At 44.6% G+C, this 27,425-nt stretch overlaps 1 protein-coding gene across 3 annotated transcripts; it reads left to right on the plus strand.

The window, feature by feature from the left end:
- LOC118079333 (uncharacterized) lies at nt 1–26,300 on the plus strand. Of its 3 annotated transcripts, XM_088676109.1 has the most exons (9): nt 1–192; nt 4,507–4,633; nt 5,776–5,953; nt 12,207–12,286; nt 13,328–13,407; nt 13,964–14,782; nt 17,948–18,128; nt 20,088–20,235; nt 25,492–26,300. In XM_088676109.1, the coding sequence occupies exons 4-9, from the start codon at nt 12,281–12,283 to the stop codon at nt 25,794–25,796; spliced, it is 1,539 nt and encodes a 512-aa protein (XP_088532235.1). In that variant the 5' UTR covers nt 1–192; nt 4,507–4,633; nt 5,776–5,953; nt 12,207–12,280; the 3' UTR covers nt 25,797–26,300. The 3 variants fall into 3 exon arrangements, with proteins under 3 accessions (XP_088532235.1, XP_034959341.1, XP_034959342.1); XM_035103450.3 differs by lacking the exon at nt 13,328–13,407; XM_035103451.3 differs by lacking the exons at nt 13,328–13,407; nt 25,492–26,300 and adding an exon at nt 23,078–23,285.
- The last annotated feature ends 1,125 nt before the right edge of the window (nt 26,301–27,425 follow it).

Below are 27,425 nucleotides of genomic sequence, written 5' to 3' on the forward strand. Positions count from 1 at the left end.
GAGAGGCGGCCGGGGGCGGCCGTCGGTCGTCGTCGTCTCCGTCGTCGTGCTCCTGCTCTGCGGGCGCCACAGGTGCCCCTTCGGAGGCCTCGCTCGGCAGGCGGGCCGCGGGGCTTCGGCCTGGCTATGGCGGCGGCCTGGTCGGCGGCAGCGTCGGCCTGGTCGGCTTCCCCGTGAGGCGGCGGCGGCGAGGTGAGCGCTCAGAGGGGAGAAGGGCCTCGGCCTCGCCGGTTCGCCGCGAGGGAACCCGGCGCCGGGGCCTCGTCTCCCTGCTCCCGGGGCCGGCCGTTGCGCCCTCCGGGGCCCTCTCCCTCCGCGCCGCCGGGCAGGAGCAGCGCCCGTAGCCGGAGAACCGGCGCAGGGGAGCGGACTCTGGAGCCGCCCTGAAAGCGGCGCTGCTCCGCGAGGCGAAGGTGCCTCTCCTCCCCCCCCCCGGGGGCAGTGGGGGTGCGGGGTGCAGAGCCTCCCAAGGTCCCTGTTTTCCAGGGACAGCCCCGGTTTCTGATTAGACCCGGGAACGTCCCGCTTTCCCTTCGGACAACGTCCCTATTTCCATCAAAGAAATGTTGGAACGTATGCAGGGATGCGACCCCCGAGCATCTGAAGGCAGCCCCGCATAGGGAACTTTTCAAATGTTTTGTTTTTTGTTTTTATAGATGTGGCAAGCTGCCCAGAGTGTATGGGGCAACCCAGTCAGATGGGGGGTGGGTATAAATAGTAAAATAATAATAATTGTTGTTCAATAGGAGGTCCCAATTTCCATCAGAGAAAAGTTGGAAGGGATGCAACCCCCGAGCATCTGAAGTGTAGGGAACTTTTCAAATGTTTCATTATGTTTTTATAGATGTGGGAAGCTGCCCAGAGTGTATGGGGCAACCCAGTCAGATGGGGGTGGGTATAAATAAGAAGAGGAGGAGAAAGAAGAGTTTGGATTTGATATCCTGCTTTTTCACTACCCTAAGGAGTTTCAAAGCGACTAACAATCTCCTTTTCCCTTCCTCTCCCACAACAAACACTCTGTGAGGTGAGTGGGGCTGAGAGACTTCAGAGAAGTGTGACTAGCCCAAGGTCACCCAGCAGCTGCATGTGGAGGAGCGGGGAAGCGAACCAGGTTCCCCAGATTACGAGTCCATTGCTCCTGACCACTACACCACACTGGCTCTCCCTCCTCCTCCTCTTGTCATGCTAGCTCAGAACAGTAGTGTTAATTATTATTATTATTATTATTATTATTATTTGAGTAGGAGGTCCCAGTTTCCATCAGAGAAATGTTGGAAGGTATGCAGGGATGTGACCCCCGAGCATCTGAACTTTTCAAACTTTTTATTTTGTTTTTATAGATGAGGAAAGCTGCCCGGAGTGTATGGGGAAAACCCAGTCAGATGGGAGAGTGTTGTTGTTGTTGTTGTTGTTGTTGTTGCTATTATTATTTGTATAGGAGGTCCCTATTTCCATCAGAGAAATGTTGGAGGGTATGTGGTTGGGAAGTGGATAGTGGGGGGGGGGCTATGGTTGGGGACCCCTGCCGCTGTGTGAAGATCTGGCCCCATACATATCCGTAGGGCAACAGCATGTGGGATGCTGTGCACAAGTTTCCCTCCAAAAAGGGAGGGCAGGGCCAGCAACTCCGCCTTGGGGAAAGTGCAGAAAAGGTGCAGCCAGATGATCAGGGCCCAGAGCATCTCCCCTGTGGTGGAAAGGCAGTAGCAACCTGGACCTTTTTAGTTTATACAAAAGGTGACTGAGGCAGAGCATGGTATGGTTGGGGGCATTATGGTGTGGAGAAACTTGGGTAGAAGATTCACAGTAGACAAGAAAGTACGGTGAACAAATATATGAAATGTACAGCACAACAGCAAGACACGTAAAGCCAAAATCACGCATAGTTAAAATGCAGTGGGTGCAGTTGCAGGTGGAATTGCCAGTTTGTTTTTTTGGATGTCCACTCAGTTTTTGCCTCCCTTCTTTTTTCTTGCAAAAAAAATTAAAGCTGAAAGTTCACGAGTTAAATGCACATAATTTGCAGGTCTACTGTATTGTTACAGGAAGTGGTGGGGACCACTAGCTTACATTTTTAAATAATACCGTAATAATCATTTATTATTTATACCCCACCCATCTGGCTGGGTTTCCCCAGCCATCTAGGCAGTTTACAGCATATATAAAAACATAATAAAAAGATCAAACATTTAAAACCTCCCAATACAGGGCTGTCTTCTAAAAGTCCAATTCAGATGTCTTCTAAAAGTTGTGTACAGTCGTACCTCGGCTACCAAATGCCTTGGGAGTCAAACGTTCCGGCTCCCAAACGATCACAAACTGGAAGTGAGTGTTCCAGTTTTTTTTAACGTTCTTTTGGAAGCCAAACATCTGACGGGGCTTCCGCAGCTTCCAATTGGCTGCAGGAGAACAATCAGAATCAGAAGCCGCACTTTGGTTTCTGAATGTTTCGGAAGTCAAACGGACTTCCAGAATGGATTCCATTCGACTTCCGATGTACGACTAGTTCTTTATCTCCCTGACATCTGATGAGAGGGTGTTTACAAGAAGGGTGCCACTGTTGAGAAGGCCCTCCACCTGATTCCCAGTAACTTCACTAATCTCAGTGAGGGAACCAGCAGAAGACCCTTGGAGGAGGACCTCAGTGAATGAAGCCAATTAAGATCCTTTAGGACCGGTGTTATATGGTTCTAGCGGCCACTTCCAATCACCAGTCTAGCTCAGGGGTCCCCAAACTACGGCCCCCGGGCCGGATGCGGCCCAATCGGCCTTCCAATCCGGCCCGCGACGACTCCCGCCGCCCGCTCTCACGGCGCGCGGCGCAGCGACGATCTAAAAAATCGGCAAAAAAATCGCCGAAAATCCTTTGTGCGCATGCGTATGGGCCTCTCCCGACCCGGAAGAGGTCATTTCTGGTGCACTTCCGGGTCGGGGGAGGCCCATACGCATGCGCACAAGCGATTTTTGGTGATTTTTTCCCGCCCGTGTGCGTGTGCGCATGCGCACGGGCGCGCACTCCCCCGCCCTCCGGCCCGCTGCACCGCGCACTCCCCTGCCCTCCGGCCCACTGCGCGGTCGGCGCGGCGGGCACCGGCCCGCCGCGCAGAAAGTCTGGGGACCCCTGGTCTAGCTGCTACATTCTGGATTAGTTGTAGTTTCCAAGTCACCTTCAAAGGTAGCCCCATGTAGAGTGCATTGCAGTAGTCCAAACAGGATATTACCAGAGCATGTACTACTCTGGTGAGATAGCACACAGGTAGGGTCTCAGCCAATGTACCTGATGGTGCTGGTAGACAGCTGCCCTGGACACAGAAACAATATTAAGAAAAGTAGAAAATACTCATGGAGGATACTTGGATCACTGAGTGCTTGCCATACATAATAGTTGTATAGAACCTTGGAGGCTTTGAGAGGGGATATTGTTTTCATGCCCTGTTTTTAGACACAATCTGATTTTCCACTGTAATAAATGATATGATGTTGATCTGAATGGAACTTCTATCTGATCCAGCAGATCACGCAAACTACGTTCCAGGGATGGCACCTAAAGAGAAAATTGCATATACAGTAGTCAAAACACATTGGGTTCAAATTAGTCACATAATAGTGTGGCAGATGTGTGGTGTTTAGCCATTATCAGAATATTGGGAGATACAAAATTAACACAGGTGACCATGAAAACCTACTGCGTAGTGAATAAAAAGTGGATCATTGTATGATTTTCCGAGGGGATCCTCTCAAAACCATTGAATGAAAGCTTACATTGATAATCCTGCATCGCAGGGGGTTGGACTAGATGACTCTCAATGTCCCTTTCTACGATTCTGTGATTCTATGATTGATCCATAGGCTGTAGAGTAATAATTACATATCTGGCCCTTGCCAGCACTGCTATGACACAAACATTGACCCATAGCAACAATTCCAATGGGTCTGGTCTTCATGATTTTTGCATAGGATACTAGCATCAAATCACAGAGCACATTTGTTGTTGTTTAGTCATTAAGTCGTGTCTGACTCTTCATGACCCCATGGACCAGAGCACACCAGGCACTCCTGTCTTCCACAGAGCACATATCTGTTGCAAAAGTAGATTCAAAATATGGTGCAAGTATTCATTTACGCCCCCTAAAATTTGGTTGGAGTTAAAAGTCCCACCGGAATCCACTCCCAAGAGTTCACTAATATTAATAGTCATGCTTATACAATATATCTGGTTGGAAAGGGTTTGGGGCAGCTCCCTATCTTATAGCACAAAACATCCCTAGCTCCATGCTGCTTGGCATCTACTTTCCAGGCTGATTTATGGTGTCTCAGAGGAATCTAGTGTGCTCTAGAACCATTAACACACGGAGTGCATCTGAGCTGAAGACCTTCCTGATTCAACATTGCAAATGAACATGCTGCACATCGTGAAAGACAGTACTTAGACTTGAGGTCCTCAAGTGATCATAAAGTTTACTCATTTACTTGTGTTTTATTTTCTCAACTTCTCTTTCTGCCTAGGCTCACGGCAAGGACTATTTTTGCCCATTTGGAATTTGATTTTCCCATTTGGAAGACTGTACAGAAGTAAGATTCAAAGGTGTGGTTGCCTAGGCTTGGAAATTTCCCTGGCTTGCCATCATGTCAGGTAAGAATTGATTTGGGTTTGGGTTTCTTGAGGCACTTTGACCTCAGAGATATCCAGTGGCTGCCCTGCTCCCCTTGTCTCACTTCCACCAGCTATGAGGTTGTGATAGATGCTGAAACACAGCAGGTTAATTCTCTCAACTATTCACTGAAATTGGAGTTTTTCTTTGCAATATAGTGTCAAGTTCCTGGTCCAAGTAGTTGGTTATTCTGTTGAAAAAGGATTGCAGAATATGAATTGGAGGCACACATTTTCAAGATCTTTTTATGTCTCATAACTGAGGGGAAATACCCCCTACTTAGAGCTGATAATAATAATAGGGTCCAAATTAATTTTAGCAGCTGACTTAATGTATTTTGCTACTATGATACAGGCATTAAAATTTTCCAGTTTCCTTGTAAAAGGCCAGTTGAAGCTGGTAGGTAACAGAAATAGCACTCAGAAATCTGTTCTTTTGTTTTGATGTATATACACAAAATTGAAACTGAATCCTGACAAGTGCTGTGGCTTAGTTGTTCCTAGATCCAACAAATAGGAAGGCAGCTTGTTTTGGCCACCACCTAAAAGGCCTGGTGTGTAGTCTTTGGGGTACTGATGGATTCTACGGTGATTTGTGACCTAAGGGAGTCTGGATGATGTGGAGTGCCTTTCTCCAGTTCAAGTGGGTTTGTTAGCTCCAGGCATTTTGGGCCAGGAATTGCCTGGTCACAGTCAACTGCTTCTGTTTCTGCTGTCTTTATGAGGGGCTACCTTTGAAAATGGTTTGGAGGCTGCAGCTAGTGGAATATGTAGCATCTGAGATTCTGATGGGCTTTACCTTTCATGACCATGTCCTTAAATATCTGTACTCAATGCCTATTTACGGTATCATTGAGCCCAATTCAGTATACTGTATTCATTTTGATATACAAAGCCTGAGTGGCTTGGAATTTTCTATTCTGCCTGGGAATGGGGAGCCCCTCTAGGTGTTACTTTTACACAACTTTTACTTTTATTCAGTGTTAAATTTTATTTTCATGTACTTTTACTTTTAAAACACCCAGGAAACTTTCGCTACTGGGTGGCATATAAATACTACAGTATATTGAAAATATTTTTCTCATCAGTTTTCTGCAAATTCATCCCATGCCATTTATTTTTAGGTGTATGGCTTAGTAAAGCCAGATAGTGCACTTAATATCCAGAACATCATCTACAAGAGAGGACCAATTCTATATTGGTGGTGTGATGAATATGCCATTGCATCAAATCTCCGTGATTCCAGCCCGGGATGTAACTTTTTCTAGAGTCTCTAAGAACAAGGTGAAAGAGAAAGAACAGGTATTGTGTAATACTTCTTTATGTTTCTTTTGTTAGGAGATTTCAGGTCTCTACGCTTATCATTCTTAGTGCATTTTGTATATGCTTATGTCAATAACCATTCTGTGTAAAAAATGACAACAATTTTTTTTAAAAAGGGTGGGTGAGAATAAGATTTGTTTCTCATTACTTCTTTTTGAGAAACCCATGCTGGCTCTTAGTAATCTTGAGTTTTGAATCTTTATCTGTGGCGCTGGGGATGTTAGAGTTTCATTACTATTTGTCATGGATGAGTTTAGCCACATCTTTGTGGATAGGTTTTTAACTCTTATTCAGAATTAAGTAATTTAATATACTTTGTGGACATGTGGTTTCATATTATGGCTGTGTATCATTAGGTAGTATGTGGACAATATAGGTTGTTGACACCCTGAACAATTCCCATCAACCTTCGGGGGCTCCAGCCAAATATTTTATTGGGGGGCTCCTGTGCTTCTGCATGCTTTGTCATGCTGGCCACATGACCTGGAAGCTGTATGCCAGCTCCCTCGGCCAATAATGCGAGATGAGCACTGCAACCCCAGAGTCGGTCACAACTGGACCTAATGGTCAGGGGTCACCTTTACCTTTATGCTTCTGCATAAGCATGCACGGGCCTGGTTCTGTGAGACCAATGTCAGTAGTGAACATGTGCTGATCAGCAGAAGTGTCTTGATCCTGCCACATCATGAACATTGGTAGCTGGAGAGGGAAAGTGGAATGATGACAGTTGTGATACCTTAGGCTGCCAATACTCTGGGTTCTTGATTACTCTGATGGGGAGAACAAATGAGAATTGGTGTCCACAATGCACTGAGTATTGAGGTTGTTGAAGGAAGGTATTTGGGGTGCCAAAGGAGGAAGTGCCTCTGAAGTGAACAGCACAGACTTTGCAGTAGGCATGCCAAGGTCTGGGGCTGAGTTTGAGTCTTGCTATGTGTACGTGAATTCCAACATTATGACAGGTGCTGCTGTTTCTATCGGGGGCGTTCTCAAACAGATTGGGATTATCTGTGAGTTTTGGGACACATCTTGGAAGAGCAAAGTGCCCTCTTCCCCCCTTGCTTCCCTCATCATGGAGCATGCTGTGTGCCTTCTCTGAGTTCTAGGCTCCTAGATGGCCATTTTTCCTGGGGGTGGAGATTCCTTACTTGGGTCATTTGTTGGGTGGGCTGTGTGGTGGCTGGCTCTGGAGGTTTGAAGTATCATGAGAGCTGTCATTTATTTTGGGGGGCATGTCAGAGACTTGTTGCTGAGGTGGGTTTAGAAGAGCACAACTGGTTCAGTTGCACTGGACTCGGAGCTTCGTGTGGCACTGCAACTATGATTTAGAATGGAGAGCAAGAGGCAGGGTGCGTGCCAATTTTGGCGTTGCACAGGGCGCTGCTGAAAGGGATGTTTTGCAGTTCAGATTGTATTTGGTTATGTCTGTCTGCATTAATTATTATTATTATTATTATTATTATTATTTATACCTCGCTCATCTAGCTGGGTTTCTCCAGCCATTCTGGGCAGCTCCCAACCGAATATTAAAAACACAATACAGCATTAAACATTAAAAACTGCCTTCAGATGTCTTTTAAAAGTAAGATAGGTAAAGGTAAAAAGGTAAAGGGGCCCCTGACCATCAGGTCCAGTCGTGTCCGACTCTGGGGTTGCGGTGCTCATCTCGCTCTATAGGCCGAGGGAGCCGGCGTTTGTCCGTGGCCAGCATGACAAAGCTGCTTCTGGCGAACCAGAGCAGCGCACAGAAACGCCGTTTACCTTCCCACCGGAGCGGTCCCTATTTATCTACTTGCACTTTGATGTGCTTTCGAACTGCTAGGTGGGCAGGAGCTGGGACCAAGCAACGGGAGCTCACCCCGTTGCAGGGATTCGAACCGCCGACCTTCTGATCAGCAAGCCCTAGACTCTGTGATTTAACCCACAGCGCCACCTGGGCCCCTTAAAAGTAAGATAGTTTAGATAATTTAGACTTTAGGGATTGTGGGTGGGAATGTCCTTGAGCTAATGATGCAAAAGATCAAAAGATACTCTGTACTGGAACGCCACCCCACTCTTGTGCACACCAAATTCCATTTTCACCCACCCTGGGTGTGCAGTTTGGAAAACAGAGTGAATATGGGACTGGGTGGGCTCTAAGGTTGGAGAGATTTTGACCTTGGGGTTTTTAGTCCAAGTATTGGGAGAGCCATCTCCTCACAGTACTGTTTCTGATATACCTTACCACCATTCAGTGGCCATTATTGAGCCATAAGGTTTTTCAGCTCACCTCCCAAATTAGATTCTTGCAGAGAGAGCATGCAATCATGTATTTTAGAGAAGTTTATAATAATTTAAAAAACTGAAAGTAGCAAGGAAACCATTAAAAATGCTAAATTGTACTCAGATGGAGAAGGTGCTGCATTTCATTAAACTAAAAACATTTGAGAAATGAAGAAGGTAGACAAGGTAGACAAACTGCTTGTTATTTTACTGAAAAAGAAGCAAAATGATCTCAGTCCACCACTGCTGCAAAAAAAATGTAGCCAATAACTAAGGAAATAGCAGGGGGATTTCTTAATTTTACAGCAGATTCTATGCTGTAGAAAATTTATTGGCAGACAAGATTAGAAATTTTGTAGCAAAGGTAAGATGTTGCTCAATTCTTGGAAGAAGAGATTACAAGAACCTGTGGTAACAGAAATATTAAAGTAGACTATTAAAATAAATTAAATCTTAAGAACATAGGAAGAACATGCTGGATCAGAGCAGTGGCCCATCTAGTCTGGCATCCTGTTCTCAGAGTGCCAGTCAGATTCCTTGGGAAACCTACAAGCAGGACCCAAACACAAGAGCACCCCAACCCCAACCCCAGTACAGTTTCCAGCAACTGGGATTCAGAAGTATGACCATGGAGGCAGAGCATAACCATTTTAGAGCCATCCAAGTTGGTGGACATCACTGCCTCCTGGGGGAGGGAGTTCCATAGTTTAAGTATGCACTGTTTGAAGAACATGGGTAGGCAAACTAAGGCCCGGGGGCTTGATCCGGCCCAATCACCTTCTAAATCTGGCCTGCGGGAGGTCCATGAATCAGCATGTTTTTACATGAGTAGAATGTGTCCTTTTATTTAAAATGCATTTCTGGGTTATTTGTGGGGCATAGGAATTCATTCTCCCCCCCAAAAAAAATATAGTCCAGCCCCCCACAAGGTCTGAGGGACAGTCGACCGGCTCCCTGCTGAAAAAGTTTGCTGACCCCTAATGAAGAAGGATTTTCTTACCTATTCTGAATATTCAAACATTCAGCTTCATGGGCTGTCCCAGAGTGAGCTAGTGCTGTGAGAGAGGGAGGAAAACTTTCCCTTATCTACTTTCTACATTATATGCATCATTTGACCTCAAATCCCTGGTTTTTCAGAGGCCCAGGTGGCGCTGTGGGTTAAACCACTGAGCCTAGGGCTTGCTGATCAGAAGGTCGGCGGTTCGAATCCCTGTGACGGGGTGAGCTCCCGTTGCTCGGTCCCAGCTCCTGCCAACCTAGCAGTTCGAAAGCACATCAAAGTGCAAGTAGATAAATAGGTACCGCTACAGCGAGAAGGTAAATGGCGTTTCCATGTGCTGCTCTGGTTTGCCAGAAGCGGCTTTGTCATGCTGGTCACATGACCTGTAAGCTATACGCCGGCTCCCTCGGCCAATAATGCGAAATGAGCGTGCAACCCCAGAGTCAGTCACGACTGGACCTAATGGTCAGGGGTTCCTTTACCTTTACTTTATGCATCATTTTATACACTTCTGTCATGTTTCTTCTTACTCTCCTTTTCTCTAAACTTAAGAAGCTCCAGATGTTGTAACCTTTCTTCATTGCTCAATCTCCTTGATAATTGTGGTTGCCCTTTTCAGCTCTACAATATCCTTTTGGAGGTGAGGCAAATGGAACTGTACACACTCTTCCAAATGTGGCTGCACCATAGCTTTGCATAACAGCATTATGATATTGGCAGTTTTATTTTCAGTTTCATTCCTAGTGATCTCTAGCATGGAATTTACCTTTTTCAAAGCTTCTGTACACTGGGTCAACATAGAATCATAGAATCATAGAGTTGGAAGAGACCACAAGGGCCATCCAGTCCAACCCCCTGCCGAGCAGGAAACACCATCAAAGCATTCTTGACATATGCCTGTCAAGCCTCTGCTTAAAGACCTCCAAAGAAGGAGACTCCACCACACTCCTTGGTAGCAAATTCCACTGCCGAACAGTTCTTCATTATGACCTCAAGATCTTGTCCCTGGTCAGTCACTGCCATGAGAGGGGGGGGGTATTGCCCCAATGTGCATCACTTTACACTTGTTGATGCTGACTTTTTAATACAGTGGTACCTCGGTTTACAAATTTAATCCGTTTCGGAAGTCCGTTCTTAAACTGAAACCATTCTTAAACTGAGGCACGCTTTCCCTAATGAGGCCTCCCACCGCCGGTGCCTTTCCACCGTTCGGATTCCGTTATTAGAACGAGTTAAAGTTCACAAACTGGAACACTACTTCTGGTTTTGTGGAGTTCGTAAACCGAATCATGCGTAAACAGGACTGTTCTTAAACCAAGGTACCACTGTACTACTGCATTTCACTCAGTTTGGAGAGTTCCCTTTGGAGCTCTTCACAATCTCTTTTTGTTTTAGCCACCCTAAAAAGATTAGTATTAGCAAACCTGGCCACCTCACTGCTCATCCCTAACTCTAGCTATGGGCAAGTTTAAAAGCATGGGGCCTAGTGCTAATTCTTGAGGGATTCCATGTTTCACATTCCTCCATTGGAAAACTGTCCATTTATTCAGATCTCTGCTTTCTGTTGCTTAACCAGTTCCTGATCCACAAGAGGACCTGTCCTCTTACCCCATGACTGCAAAGCTTACTCAAGAGATTTTCACAAAGTACTTTGCTGAAAATCCAAGTACATTATGTCAACTAGGTCACTACTAACTATATGCTTGTTGATACTCTCAGGGACCTTTAATAGATTAGTGAGACAGCACTTGCCCTTGCAGAAAGCCATGCTGGTTCTGCTTCAGCAGGGTTTATTCTTCTATGGGCCAGACATTAAACTAATTGGCCTGTGATTTCCAGGATCCTCAGGATTCCTTTTAAAAAAGATGTTACATTAGCTGCTTTCCTATCCTTAGATATGATGTTTGATCTTAGGGACAAGTAACAATTTTTTGTTAGAAGTTCAGCAATTTAGAATGTGAAATTGCAGAGGGAGAGGGCAGAATGGAAACATTGTAAGGTTGGTGGTTTTTTTGTTTTTGTTTTTAAATCATTTATTGGGACATTTGTTAAATGCTATAAGATTTCCCAGAGACTTGAAATATATCAAACCTTATAGCTGTAGGTAAACAAGGGAAACATCTTATATTTACAGACTTACAGCTCTTCTCAGCCAATATCTTAAAATCTGGCTACTTGGCTAAGAGATTGAACTCTTTTAATTAGTATCTGGATCACAGATTATTAAATGGGTCTACTGACAAGAATTCTTTAATTTTGTTTTAACAATTTGTATACAGTACCACTTAATCACAGTCATCTTTAAGCAGTGCTTTCATACAACAGTGCAGTAGTAAATAGAATTCATGTTGTTAAAAAACTGAAAAGGCAAGAGGACTATTTTTGGATGCTGAACAAAATTGGTCATCAAAATAGAACATCTGCACTGGGTTTTGGAGAAGGTTGCCATAGGAAGCAAATGCATACAAGAAATTATAGGCTATTCTGGCTCCTTTAATTGTATTAGTTTGTCATGTCAAATCACTCATTCCATTCTCATTGTCAAAACTAGGAAGGGAAAGAGAAGAGGCTCCACCAGTATTTGAATGGCTATTTATAAAGATGTAAACTCACCGCTACCATTTTCTCTCTCTACACCCATGTGTACTGCTCTGGATAATGTTCTCTCTGTGTGTAACAATTCTCTTGTACAGTGGTACCTCGGTTTAAGTACGCAATTGGTTCCGGGGAGCCGGTCGTTCCCTGAAAAGTACTTAAACGGAGTGGCAATAGCGTGTGTGTGCGAACCGCCGATAGAGCGCCTCTGTGCATGCACGCGCCGCGGAACCCGGAAGTAAACACTTCCGGGTCCATGGAGTACTCAAACCGAGAGTACTCAAACCGCAGAGAACTTAAGCCGAGGTATTGTAGTTAGGAAGAGAATCCTGTTGTGCGAAATACACTTACCTGAAAACATACGTTTTCTTGCAGGCTGGCGGTTCAACCTCTGTTTCTGCTCCTCGCATCTTCTGTCAAACATCTGTTACGCCAACCAGTCAGGACATATGCAGGTAAAGTACTGGCTGTGTTGTTGCAGGAAAACATTACTTTCAGATTTGCACATGATGGCTATTCACATACATTCTTATGTTGTCAGAGATGAGATGCATGGATTACAATGCAAAGCAAGTATCTCAGACACCTGACTCCTCCAATATGCAGCCATTTTTCTAGTGTTCTCAAAATGCAAATACAGAAACGCAACAACAGAAGTGCCTTTCCAAGCAAAAAAGACACAGGAAAGCTAGCAATCTTGGAGTATACTATTAAGGGCTGAAGTTGTTGTTAAGGTGGCACAATTAGTGTGTTACATTGCATGTCATGCCAATTTCCTATAAATCAGAATGTGGAATATAAAAGCACAACAAATGGGGTGTTCAGGCCAGAATTCAAGGTAAAAGCACGGAACAGCTTCTTCCTTTATTCTCTTTAAATAGATTCCCTATTTATGGTATATTACATTTATTTTTATTTACAAGATTTGCCACACATGAGGCCTCCATGATGGCTAACATAATACAGTGGTACCTCGACTTACGAACGACTCGGCAACTGAATTTTTCGACTTACGAATGGGGCTAATGGCCACGCGCTTACGAATGTCTCGATATCCGAAAGGAAACCGCGGGATTTTTCGACTTACGAATTTTTAGATAGGGTTGCTTCGACTTGCAAATTTTTCCGTTTCCAATGCATTCCTATGGGAAATTGCGTTTCCAATGGCGTTTTCCGACTTACAAATTTTTTGACCTTCGGAACGGATTAAATTCGTAAGTCGAGGCACCACTGTATACATAAAGCAGTAATAAGATTTCTTTAAAAGCTTGTGGTGTCTTACAAAACTCTAGGGCAGGAGATGCCAATGTGGTGCCCTTCTGATGTTGTTGGACTACAGCTCCATCACTACCAGTCAGCATGGACATGGGTCGGGATGATGGGAGCGGTAGTCCAATAGCTTCTGGTGGACATCAAGTTGGCTCTCCCTGCTCTGGGGGACAGTGATGGAAAATGCCCACTCCAAGCTTTAGGTGTTTCTGTTGCTGCTGTTGCAGCTGCTGGTCTTTGAAGGTTACTTGGCGACCCTAAAGGACAATCCTCCTCTGAAGTGTGCTACCTTACAACTCAGGGCCAGGTAGGATCAGATGTTTTTCATCCCTGGGACTAGTGCATATGCTTTGCACTGCTGTTATCTGCTGCTGTTGGTTTTATTTTGGTTTAAGCTGTTGCTGGTTTTATTCCGATTTAGACTTCATGTTTGTATGTTACTTCTTTCCTACAGTTTAAATTTTTACTCTAAACTGCCCCACGAACCTTGATTGTTGGGCAGAATACAAACAAATTAAATAAAATCATTATCCTCAGCTGCTTTCCCCCCAGTGGGGATTGTTTCTGATCTTGGAGCTTCACTAGGAGAACAGTTGTTAAGAGTACTTTTGGAGGGTTCAGCAGTCCCTGCCCACACATGCTGTGCTTTGAATGGCATGTTCACATCGCTTAAAGGAAATTGGCATGGCACACATGGCATCATATTGATTTGTCTGTTTAATGCTACTGTTTGCCACTTCTGTTCTGCTTGCTATTTGTCATTCCCACACTAGCTGAAATTGTCATTTCTTCACGTAATTGTATGCATTCTTTTTATAATTGTTTTTACTTTCTGTGCTTTTATTCCACTGTTCTGCATGCAGTTCCAGTGCAGTGTGTTCTGAATGTTGTCATCACAGTCCAGTGCAATCTGCTGTTGTCTTGAAAAATCCTGTCTCCCAGAATTCTCTGACTCAAGGGGCCACTGTGACAGTAATCTGTCAGGATATGGTGCAGGCTTCCAAGAAAAAGCTCCATGGGCATGATTGTGGCCATGTTCTCAAGTCTAAGAATGGAAAAGCTACCCAGTCTCTGAAATTCTCCAAGTCTCTCAGTGATATGGACCAGAAGGCTCAGAGTGCATTCAAGAGCTTTCACTACGCAGAACGAACCTGTTCAGAAGGCAAACTCTCACAAGCCCAGGAGCAGTGTTTAAAGCTTAATACATTTTATCACAAGGAGAAGAAAACATTCAACCTCAGGCCCTTTAATTTCAGTAGCTCCAAACTCTCTTATTTCCAGACTCGTTCCACCAATTACTCTAGCACTTCTGGGGCTAGTGCAGTACACATTCCTCTCCTGGAGGAGAAGAGTGAAGGTGAAACATCCCGGAGCAAAAAGTTGTTGCACTACCTTTTCTCTTCTCATAGCTCCAGCGCCAGCAGTCATGAATTGGATAACAACTCAAGCTGCCTCCAACCAAAGAAATCATCCAGTGTGGTGGTAGAGAGCACAGGTTTCTGTTCAGATGACATGGGAGATGACGATGTCTTTGAGGACAGTTCCTCTGTGAGGCTGAAAATTACAGAGCTACGAGCACCACTCTGTTCGGTTGAAAAGGATAGTGACCTAGATTGCCCTTCCCCCTTGTCAGAAATGTCCCCCCCGCTTTCCCCTGTGTCTGTATCTGGGGATGCCTGCAGGTCGGTTTACAAAGCACTGTCTTTTTCTTCTACCCCCTCCCAGCTCTGTTGTAGTCTACTCTGTCCCTTGTGTTTCCACTCTTGCTTGCTTCAGCACATGCCGTTTTAAGACCATGCTGCTCTCCCAGCTTACTGATCTTTCCTTTTAGCATAACTTCCTCTTGAGTTAGTAAACTCTTTGAAAAACCAAATCAATTGAGTGGCCAAGGTAAAACCCATAAATACCCGGGTGAAGCCATAAATAGCAAAAGAAAATGGGCTACTTGTGTGAAAGACGAAGGTGATCTTACAGACTGAAAGAACTTAGAAACGAGGTGGCTGCAGTCCTGCACCCACTTACCTAGAAGTGAGTTCCATTGAACTTAACTGGACTGAGTTAGGTATATACAAACTTGCTCCATAAATAGATCTTGGGATCCTAGCCACATAGCCAAAGACTTACTAAGGCATGTTGTATCTGGGCATTCTGTCAATCTATTTTACTGAAATAATTTAAGTAAGAGTCTTGTAAGTGGGTGGAGTTGGGGCACGACGACATTGCATTTATTGAATGTAGTGCTCACATACACATAGCACAACATACATTACACACACTCATGCATGTTCCGTGGCACAGGTGCTCTAACGGCTAGGTGGCCTGTTTAGGAGTCTGAAGGGAGGAAGAGGAGGAGGAGGCAGGAGTGGAGCTGTGATGTCAGCAGCATCATGCTGCTCAAGGTGGATGAGAGAGTTCTTGCCACTCGTTTTGTCCCAAAAGGTCCTGTCTTCTGCCCAGGCTTTTGCACTCTTCCCTAGGGGATCAGTTGCTCACGCCCCCTTCTTTGACACACTTGATCACAGGTTGCCAGCACATGATCAGAGAGACTTTAGTCCCATAACACCAGTGATCAGATACAGGGGCGAATCTACTAGGAAACTAATGAAACTTAATCTTCAGTACCCCTAATCCCAGAAGCACTGGGATTAAAAATCTTGCTTTAAAAAGTGCATCGTGCATGTATATAACATTTCCCTAATTTCCCGTAGTTTTCATCCCCCCCCCAAAAAAAATCATAGAATAGTTGGAAGGGACCACAAGGATCATCTAGCCCAACCTCCTGCAATGCAGGAATATTTCATCACCTCATGCTCTACCAACCGAGCTGATACTCAATAAAGCATAGGGAAACTTTATTCACACCAGTGACTTTGACATGTGAGTACAGCAATTTTAATCAAAATGTGAAATGTAGTAACTAAAACAAAACTGGTGATCTGTTATGGAACAAACCCACTGAAGAAGTTAGCAGTGGTTACCCAGACCTTGTTGCTGATTGCAAAGGAACCTCCCATATCAGTTCAAGCTTCAGGGCCCCAAAAATGTTGGTCCACCACTAATATTGGTGTGTTCTTTTGGACTGAGGTCACACATACAGGAGCCTGACTGAGTGCTGTTTCTTACAGCTGAGAGGAGAGGAGGCCTCTCAGACTTGGGCATCTTCAGCCAGTTTTGTTGTGTTGGAATACCAGACATGATGAACTAACATTGCCTGTTGCTTCTTTCCTAGTAGTAGAGCGAACTTTTCTAAGCCAAGCAGCATTCATTCCTCGCTCATTCACAATTGATCCATATTACATTGAGGATATTAGAGACAAATATACTTTGAGAAGACTAAAGGTACAATGTTGTAGGAATATAATTGCAGTTTATAAAGAAAAGATGGTGTTTATACTTTAAAAGTTTGAGTGGAAAGCATTGGAGGCTTTGTGCAAGGGAAAGAACATACATGAAAACATACCCCATAAACACACACATAACTTATTTAAATGTGTAATATGTCCTGGTAAGTAGTGCAGTAAGTAAGATATTAATGTCCCTGTAGAAAGATGGTGAAGTATTATAATTATTTTGCCCACTCTCTCTTTGTTACCAGTTCTTTTCTTGACTTTATTTATCCCACCTCTTGAGCTTTAGAAAAGCTAGGAAGACAAAACTGTGTCTTGTGGTTACGTAGTGTTATGTGTATATAGCATATTTGTATTACTGTATCTAAACAGAAATTGTCCTTGCAGTCCTTTGGGGATCTGTACTGGCTAGCCATGCATGATCTTCAATGTATATAACCCTTTCCATATTGCTTCACATGTAATGTTAAGTCAAAACATGGTGTAGCATGATTTAGCAAATGTGCAAATTCCTGGAGCGAATATTGTGACTTCATCTCTTGTCACTGCGCCTCAGTTCCTCAGACTTCCCTCCTGCAAAAGTTAATTCAGGCACCAGGTACTGGATTCTGCCCTGTATCTTAACATTTTGAAGACTGATGCAAATAATTCATTCAGCTTCTGTGCAGCCCCCTTATCCTCCTTTATCACACCTATTGATTCCTTATCATCCAAGGGTCTGATCACCTCCCTAGACATTCTCCCGCTAATGTATTTAAAGAACTTAATGTTGTTGGTGCTGGGTTTTGTTTTTTGTTTAGCAATGTTCTCAAATTCTTTTTTTTTTAAGCATCCCATGTCATTGCTGCCAACATGCACCATAAGCACTGACTCCTCCCCAGGCTATCTGGGTGGCGAGCAACATCAGCTACCTTTGCCCCCAGCAGACAATTTACCCTGTGTCTATCACACGCCCTCCTGTCTATAAGTTCCTGTTCCCATGATTCCTCCACCCCCTGGAGAAGTATCCTCAGAATAGAGGATAGTGTCCCCCCCCCCAAATGGTCCTTTCTAAGTGAATGCTTCCCTCTTCCTCGAAGCAATGCTCTCCTCCCTGACAGTAGGGGAGCTATCATCCTCAGAGTGGGACACAGCTATAACATCCCTGAAGGCCTCATCCACCAGTCTCTTTGCCTCTTAGCTTTTCCAGTCTGGCAACAAATGTCCCCAGAGAGCCTGGGGCTCATTGCACCTTGGGCACACTCACAGTCATAGATGTAACAGACAGTGGAAGACAATCTGGGCCAAGTTGAATGTTAAACTAGGCAAAACAAGGGCTTAGCAGCAGCAGCAGAACTGGGGAGGAATGCAATGCCTGCAATCTTTGCTCCCGGAGTCCACATCTTTGCTCACTTGTGCTAAGCCATGGCTTGACAAAATATTATGTGTGAGCTGGGCCTGTGTTTTCTTGGTTTGGTTCACAAATCTTCCCCCTAACAACTTGCTTTGCTCCTGACATAGGATATGCCATTGTGAAGGAGACGATGAGAGCCCTCTAATCACTCCCTGTCACTGCACAGGGAGCCTTAATTTCGTGCATCAGGCTTGCCTGCAGCAGTGGATCAAGAGCTCAGACACCCGCTGCTGTGAACTCTGCAAATATGAATTTATCATGGAGACCAAATTGAAACCTTTAAGAAAAGTAGGTGGAATGAATGGCTTTCAATCATGTAAATTGTAGATTTCCTCATTACCTCTTCACACACATTTAAGCAGCACACATTACAGATATCTGAAGTAGTTTTCTTTGTTCAAGTGAAAATAGCAGAGAGCTGTGAGGTATCTATGCCGGGGTCGGGAGGGGTCACAGCCAGAGAGTGTCCATGAGGCTTTGAAAGATGTGCTGCTCCCTGTGCAATGAAATATGTCTGAAGTGCTGTTGAGAATGAGTGTACACCCAAACACTACATGCGACTGCATGTGGGTGAGAGGTGACATTGTGTGCGAGAGGGGAGGGGAGAGAGGTGGTATTGGAAGGAAGGAAGGAAGGAAACCTGAAGGGGTCTGAGAGTAGTTTCAGGGAAGTGTGCATGAGAAAGGTGCTCCTGTTGTGGGGATGGAGTGAGAGAGGGGCTATCACTGCTTGTGCAAAAGGAACTGCTATTGCATGTGTGTGTCAGAGCAGCAGCACTGGTGGGCATGCCAGAGGTGTGTGCTTGTGTATAAGATAAGCACAAGAGAGACTCTTTGACCTGTTGCGCAGGCTGCATCCCTGTTGTCTGGGAGAGGGGTGTGTGTGTTGCTGTCTTGGCTTGACGTCTCCCCTCAGGGCAATATAGAAAAAAAACAGCCATGGGTTATAAACAGTGAACTATTGCACAGGCTACTAAGGTAATTAAAAACAAGAATGATGCAACCCTTGTAGGATTGATGTAAAGGTGATATCGCAATGTCCTCTCAATACCTTAACACACTATTTGATAGGGTTGGTATACTGTAATAGGTTAGAGTCATAGGAAATAGCTCTTTTGTTGGGTTTTTATTATTTTAACATTCTTTATTAAATTCATATATCCAAGGATCACAGGACAGTTTACAGTATAAAAACAAAAAATATGTAACATAGTATCAAACAAAACAATAACCCCCACTGTAGTATAGAAGGCCATAGATTGTTTAATTAGCCAAAGGGCTGGGGAAAGAGGATAGTTTCCTCCCGGCACGTAAAGATACGTAACAAAGGCGCCAGGCGAGCCTCCCTGGTTCAGAGCATCCCACAAGCGGGGAGCCACCCTAGAAAAGGCCCATTCTCATGTTGCCACCCTCTAGACCTCTGGCAGAAGGTGCACACAAAGAAGGGTGGCTTAGATGATGACCTCAGTGTCTTTGTCACTTCATATGGGGAGAGAGGATCCTTGAGGTATTGCGCTCCGGAGCCATTTCATGCCCCCAAATTCTTCACCAGCTGAAGTTTCTAAAGCATCTTTAGAGGTAGCCCTGTGTAGCATGGTTAAGCACTAGCTGAGGTCCACTGCCCAGCAGAGGTGCCTTTGTAATCTCTTATTTCTTCTCCTTCCCTCCCTCTCTCAAACTCTGGCGGAAGGGAGAAGTGTGGGGAGGAGATGTTGGGAGCTGAAGGTGACAGGAAATAAAGGTGTCTGAAGGAATGGGGAAGAGAGGAGAGAAGGCCTTTCTTTAACTAATATGGGTACATTCTTTAATGCAAGACACCAGAGAGAGGGCAGCTGCTGTTGGCCATATAGGGACAACTCTGTCGTCACTCCAGTGCAAGAAAATGTGGCCATAAAATGTATCCAGCGGGAACAGCTTTTTGAACATTTAACTTGACCTAGTGGAGCAGCTTAATAATATTTTCAGCATAGCTTGAGGTCGTTAAATTTATATAAGTGATGGAGAGAAAAATCTGGACTGATACGTTTATGGTATCAAAAATAATTCTGAGTTGGCCAGTCAAGGATGTGGATAGAAAGTAATATGCCATGGATAGAGGGTGCTCAGATCACCTAAGCAGGGAAAAGCACTTTAAAAGTGAAATAAAAATAGTTTCTGTCTCAAGTAAATACAACTTGCCTCTTCTACGGTGTTCTGGCATTCCTTTTATGATCTCACCACTTGTTCTGCTTTCTGGATTTCTTCCTAGTGGGAGAAGCTGCAGATGACAGCCAGTGAGCGAAGGAAGATCATGTGCTCTGTGACTTTCCATGTAATTGCTATCACTTGTGTGGTGTGGTCTCTCTATGTCCTCATCGACCGAACTGCTGAAGAGATTAAACAAGGGGAGTCCACCGGTATGTTACTTTGCTTTTTTTCAACAGAAAACGGGCAGACAAAAAATACTTGCCCATTTGCTCCAAGGAAACGTTATGGCAACATAAAAGGCAACGGAACCTTGACATTTTTGTTTTTATGCTCTATACCAGGGGTCCCCAAACTACGGCCCGGGGGCCGGATGCGGCCCAATTGGCCTGCCAATCCGGCCCGCGACGACCCCCGCCGCCGCCCGCTCTTATGGCGCGCAGCGCGGCAGCGCTCTTCCAGGTCGGGAAAAAAGCGCCGAAAATCCTTTGTGCGCATGTGTATGGGCCTCTCCCAACCCGGAAGAGGTCATTTCTGGTGCACTTCCGGGTCGGGGGAGGCCCATACGCATGCGCACAACGGATTTTCGGCGCTTTTTCCACCCTGGAAGCGCGCCGCCGCGCCAGTAAGCGCCCGTGCACATGCGCACGGGCGCGCACTCCCCCACCCGCCGGCCCGCACAGGCGTGCGCTCCCCCGTCCTCCGGCCCGCCGCGCGATCGGCGCGGTGGGAACCGGCCCAAACGCCGGTAAGTCTAGGGACCCCTGCTCTATACTAATCTGATTATACCTCCGCTTTATGTGCCACCATACAGAACATATCTGGAGGTAAAAAGTATTGCGGGGGAAATATAAAGTGAAGTGGCATATGCATTTTGCTAAAACAAAAAACATTTTGGACTAAGACTTGTGGTCAGAAGGTACAGCCGGCCACCATTTCGTGTGGGAGTTCTGTTCCCAGCCCCCGTGCGCATTGCTGGAGCACGTATAGGTGTGCCCTGTTACGCCCTTTTAGTGACGTCTTGAGTGACATTTCCGGGTCACTTCTGGGTTTGGCGCGATGCCTGTGTGCAATCACATCACTTCTGGGTTTGGCGCGTGTTAATTAGTCGTTCTCTGTGTGGGGCAAGGAAACCATGACAGCTTTGGAGAAGGAAGATAAACAGTGCTCTTCTCCATTTCTGATCATGCTTGATCATGGCAATGTGCAAGCTGTGACAATGAGACAGAAATTGGGGGACTGGAGCCTTTCCCTTAGCATATATTGCCATATTTTACTTGCTTAATCTTCCATTATGTCACCTCTTTCTGTATTTCTGTAATGAACACAGATGCTTGCCTGTTCTTCTTTATTGTGCTACTTCTTTATCCATTTTCTTTGTCTTTCATACATATAAAATACAAAATCTGATTCTTGCATCACATTCTTATTGTACTCCTCTGCATATTCCCTTCCTTCCTTGACTCTCACAGATTTTGTCGGCCTCTCGGCCTCCTTTTTGTTTATCTGCTGGTTCCTATACCTAAAATGGGCATAAACCTCAAAATCATTTCTTCTGCAAAGGCGAGCATCAGTTCATCTATTGAATCCCCTAACTTTGCACTTGTAAGCATTCACATTGGTTATTTTTCAGGGCTGTACGTATTCTACAAATGCTGCAAAACGTATAGGACTTCAGATGGAAAATTGAAAGTCTCAAGTAGTGATGTGATTAACCCCAGTTTGAATTCCCACTCAGTGTGAAGGCCATTCTCATGGACACAGCGCCCCCTCGGCCAGCAGGAGGAGCGGAGTCACTCACTGCTCTATCCACAGCCTGGATATAAAAGCCACTAAGACACAGTTCCACAGGACCAGGGGCAACTAGGAGTTTGTTCAGTCCCCCACCCCCTCAATTCTGAATCTGAAGTGTTTCATACAAATTCCTAAAGAAGCAACACATCAGGAAGGATATTTTATGATTAATTGATGTCAGCCATAGAATCTCAGATTTGTGGTAAATGAGAGCACCGTGATGCCAGTTCAGAACCTGGAGCACCCAAGAATTCAGCTGGACATTTCATCTTACTTCATGCATTTGTCAGAAGAGAGGATGGGGAAATTATAGCACCGATCAGTCTGGTGTTGACATTTTGTCCACATGTGGTCCTTGCAGAGCATCCTATTGCCTTACCGACTGCAGATCATAAACACAGCCAACATTTCAGTACTACTGTCCAGCATACTAAAGCAATCAGATGGGATGACTGGATCAGAGGCTTTCTGAAGGGTTCAGCCTTGCAACACACTGACGGATTGTGAATTTCTCCAGATGTGAATCCCCTGGCTCTGGGGCCTGTATGTTAGGCCAAGCGGCCAAGGGTGTATGGAACAGTCAGGAAGTGAGCAAAAGTATAAATTGACTGAGCACTCAAGCTAGTGCTGAGATCATGTCTAAGCCATAACAAGGGTCGTCATGTGCACACATATACTTATACCATACTTATGTGAAGGTATTTGTCGACAATGTCCAGTCACATTCCCTCCACCAAAAGCCAGCAAAACCTTCAACTGGACAGAAAAGGCATATGGCCCTGTGACAGCAGGCGCATCTAATGGTAGATTGACTAGTCCTTCACCCACAGAGTATGCAGTGCTTCAGAAAACCAGTGAGGCATCTGTTTGCAATGCAAGCAAGCTGACAGATACAGAGATTCGTGTCAAGGTACCGGCATCCCAGAGAAGAGGACGTAAACGTCCTGGAAGAACAATGGCCAATGGGACTTGTGTATGCTTTTTCAGGGTGTTGAAGTAACTCAAACTAGCAGCAGAGATCATTCTGATTATTCATCAGTAGTCAAGGAGCCTGTGGTTCCTTGATCTGGTAGAAATTGTTGGAGGGAAAGCAAATCCATTTCCTTCTCTTAAATTCATAGTCAGTGCATGTGCTACTTTAAACCAGCAGAGGCCACTATATTGTACAGCAATCTAGTCCGCACTTGCATGTAGTATTTGTTTTGTTTAAGTTTACTCCACCCCTAACAGCTGAGCCATTTTGTTTGTTCTTCTCTCCAGACAAGATGCTTGCAACTTTCTCGCATTTCCACTCATCCTACATGAATAAAGCCTTTGAACTTTAATTCACACAAGCTGCAAGAGAAATAACAGTCAAGACACATTGGAATCTACTGGAATGGGTGAAGGACCAGTCCTCTTTCTTCAACTCTAAATATGCCTTGACTGCATAGAGGCTGAAAATATCTGAATGCAGTAACTTGGATAATCACACAGTTTTTGAAGCCCTCTTAGCTTTGGGGGGGGGGGGGGAATCGATGGGAACACCTGGAAGGCCTTTGTATAGTGGTACACTTTGAAAAACAAAGCTTAAGGCCTCGAGAAGTCTTGTTAATCTTCAGAGATTTTAGAGGATTAGTCTGGTCTAGCTGGATGGTAGCATCTCCAATCAGAGGAGTCGAAAGTGGAAGGTGACCCTGCCTCTTGTTGGTGCGAGAGGCAGATGCAAAGCATAAGGAACACCTTCCTTATTCTCCCAATAGCAGGATGTTTATGGTAATGAGAATTCCTGCTGCCACTGCCTCTTTTGTTTGTATTCACCTGATACCCCACAAGCCTTTGCAGCAGTCCAAGACTGATGCTACCTTACCACATCACCAGTTCAGTTACCATTGGCTGGCAGCAGAAACACAACAGAAGATGCAACCACCGCTGTCAAACACACTTCCAAAACTTCCCTCAGTTCTAGCACACACCACTCCACAGAGGCCTGGTGCCATTTTCCAGAATACTTTCCTCCCAGCTCTCTGGAACAAAACAATATCGTGCTACAAGATATCTGTCTACATCTCCATAAAGTTTTTAGAAAATTGGCTAGTAGCTCCAGAAGGTGCCTGACCTGTGGTGAATGGATTTGTGAAACTTCTCTGCTGGAAACTCAAGAAACCTAGCATAGGCTATGAGGGAAATCTCTGTACAGTGACTTTACCGGTCACTAGTTCCCAGCCTGCAAGCACCACTTCTTCATCTTCTTTTGCTCCGTGCCCAGACAGGTTGAGATGATTCTGCAGAAGAATATCCTCCTTCATCTCACAGATGACGTGGAAGATGCAACAGGCCACGGTCACATCAGCAGCTAAATCTTCCTTGAGGCACTCTTCACAAGCAGGCTGGCTCAGCTTTTACAGCATTTGTAGTTCTTTTTTATGGCTATCCTTGGAGTAGAGTCTGGCAAAAGGATGAGTTGCTTCTGGTTTGCAATAATGAGTTGTTACCAAGAGGCTCACTTCAGCTGGCCCTCTGACCACCAGCTTGGATGGCTTTATAAAAGGATTAGACAAATGCATGAAGGAAAAGGCTTTCAATGATTGTTAGTCACAGTGATTGTGTAGTGTCTTGAATCTGAACTGCAGCAAATCTTAACTATGGTCAGTCGCAACAAAGTGATTTCAAACTATAACTTATGAGATTAGCTTGATTCAAGTAATCATGATTAACGTAAAGGTAAAGGTACCCCTGACCGTTAGGTACAGTCGCGGATGACTCTGGGGTTGCAGCGCTCATCTCACACTATAGGAAAATTCATCCTACATTTTCTTCAACTTCCCTTCCCACTCTCTGCAGTTCCTTATTTTATATCATTTTCTTACTGCATAACCAATTCAAACTTATTTACAAATGTATTCTCTATGTTCCCTTTTAAATATTTCTTGCTGCACATGTTTATGTCAATCCTGCTAACGTTTTTAATTGTTTAAAGTTTGTCTTCATATATTCAACATACTTTCCCCATTCTGTTAAAAAAATGTCTCTCATCCTGATCTATAATTCTTCCGGTAAATTTTGCCATCTCTGCGTATTCCATCAGTTTTAGTTGCCAATTGTCTTTCATTGGAACTGCTTCTTCTTTCCATCTTTGGGTATAAACCATTTGGGCAGCTGTAGTAGCATACATAAATAAATAAATATATATATTCTATTCTTTGGGTGCCTCTCTACCAATTACACCTAAAAGGAAAGCTTCTGGTTTTTTTAAAAAAGTTATTTTCAGCATTTCTTTCCAACTCTTTATAAATCATTTCCCAGAAGACTTTTGCTATGTTACATGGCCACCACATGTGAAAAAAGTGCCTTCCTTCTCTTGACACTTCCAGCAGGTATTTGATTCCGCCTTATACATTTTACCTGGCTTACTAGGGCTGCCCTAGGCCCCTTTGGGAGAAGGGTGGGGTATGTGTTTTGTTGCTCTTTAGAAATAGTAGAAGCTGAGTGAATTTGTGCCAAATGTACAATTTTGCTTCATCAGTTTTAATGCAATTTCTCTTAGTGTTTGCACAATGTTTTTAGATCTTACAATACATCTGTTCCCACAATCTAGAGAACCTTGAATTTAAACATTTTGGTGGGTTATATCTTTGTTAACAGAGACTCACTATGCCAGCACTTTAAACTTTCTCTTTTATTCTTTCCTTTAGGTATTCTAGAGTGGCCATTTTGGACTAAACTAGTAGTGGTAGCTATTGGTTTCACTGGAGGAATTTTGTTCATGTATGTTCAGTGCAAAGTCTACATACAGCTTTGGAAAAGACTTAAGGCTTACAACCGTGTTATATATGTTCAGAACTGTCCAGAAACAAGCAAAAAGAACATATTTGAGAAACCAGTGCTTATTGAACCAAATCTTGAAAATTCAGATATGCTTGCAAGTCATCATGCAGAAATGAGCAGTTTACATTATACAGAGCCTGAAGACTCCAGGGCAAACATTCTTCATATCTAGCATATTTCCCTCCATGACGATCTGCACCAGCATTGTTTACCCTGCTCAGCAGCTCAAAATCAGCAAAGGTTGAGCTGGTGCAGCTTTTTTCTTTCTTTTGCACTTAATAAACACCTTACCAGGGTTGCAAATCTCAATCTGACCTGAAGAAATACAGGATTGATTGCAAGATTTGTAAATGAGGTGGAATGTCCTTGTCCTCTGTAAAGAATTGTCAGTTTTTGGAGCCTACTTCCCCCGTCTCCCCCCCCCAAAAAAAACCATCCTCCGCTATTCCAGGGCCATGTAAGAACTGATGAAGCAGCCATTACTGCGTGAAACAACCAAAAGCGACCTCTAAGAGCTAAAGCATTGCCATAAATATGTCTAAATGCTTCCCAGCTACGTAAAAAGGACTTTCTTGCAAGGGATGGACCGACCCATTACAGACTACTCGGGGATGCAACTAAGTCCACCCCAGCCTTTAAAATCTCTGTTTGAAAAATAAAAGTACTTATAAAGCTGTCTGAGGGCTCCAGACTCAAATCTGTTCCCCCCAAAAAGCCCTTTTGAAAAACTCCAGAAGTCTTCTAGCCACTCGCAGCGTAGAGCTCCTAGTGCTGGAGCTTCATACTGTGGTGTGTTTTGAGTAGAATAGAGAGCAGCAGGACTTGATGGCTTTCTGTCATTCTGAGAGGGAGCAGGGAAAGTTTGGCTGTCCCAGTTTTTCCTTGCGGAAGCCCCCCCCCCTGCCCAGTACAGACCCCTCAGGGTGCTGGAGCGTCAACAGGTTCCATCTCTCAGAAGGAGACTTGCTCTGTTGGGTGCACACAATGTCAAAAACCCATCACAGGAGCTGTTCGAAGCTGTGAGCACCTGGAAGACTTCTGGAGCCCTTACTTTGTAGAAGCAAACTTCTAAAAGGAAAAAAAACTGCTAGAGGCAGTACTGGAGTCCGCAGAACACCCTATTATTACGAGACCTGCAGGGCTGCACATTCCAAAATGGAAGAAAAAATCTGGGTCGTGAGCCTCCCTGATCGAATCCACTTAGGAACCAGTTCTGGTCCACTTAGGCACCAGTTCTACAGATTTCTCCTCCATCCCTACTTCCTGCAAACACAAAACAAGCATATCAGGAAGGCGTTTCACCACCACGACTTGTAAGCCTGCAAGTCCTAATGTAGTTCTTATATTACCTCAAGCAATCTGCTTTAAGTTCCAGCTGTGAGATGTTGCTGAATATTGTAACAGGGAAAAGGAGGTTGCCAAGCATAGAGCACTTTAAGGGAGCAATCCTACCTATCGAGGGAGAGAGATCTGTGGCAACCAGAGCAGGAAGTGGTGTGATTTCACCCCTCCGCTTGTTTTTCATTTTGTTCCCTCCCGTTGCAGCCAGTGGGACAGAATTAACTGCACCAGCACTTAAGGACTTTTTTGGAGAAGTGCCAGGGGAACAAGTAGCCATATTATCCTGCAGATCCACAAACTCCCTGGTCACACATCCCGCAACTGCTGTTCCTTGCTCAGTCATAATCACAACAGTGACAACAACGTAGATTTTCACCACCACACTTGCAAAGCTTACAGCAGACTGTCCCCCCTCTCTGGTAGCAGAGGTCCACAGCAACTTACCACCATTTCAGGGAGC

This window comes from Zootoca vivipara, chromosome 8 (assembly GCF_965207765.1).
Source record: "Zootoca vivipara chromosome 8, rZooViv2.hap1.1, whole genome shotgun sequence".
Lineage (NCBI taxonomy): Eukaryota > Metazoa > Chordata > Lepidosauria > Squamata > Lacertidae > Zootoca > Zootoca vivipara.

Coding starts and splice junctions, on each gene's coding strand:
- LOC118079333 (XM_035103450.3), top strand. CDS start 5,861: ATGAATATGCCATTGCATCAAATCTCCGTGATTCCAGCCCGGGATGTA. Junction 14,783..17,947: donor GTATCTGGGGATGCCTGCAG/GTCGGTTTACAA, acceptor CTCCTGACATAG/GATATGCCATTGTGAAGGAG. Junction 20,236..25,491: donor TAAACAAGGGGAGTCCACCG/GTATGTTACTTT, acceptor TCTTTCCTTTAG/GTATTCTAGAGTGGCCATTT.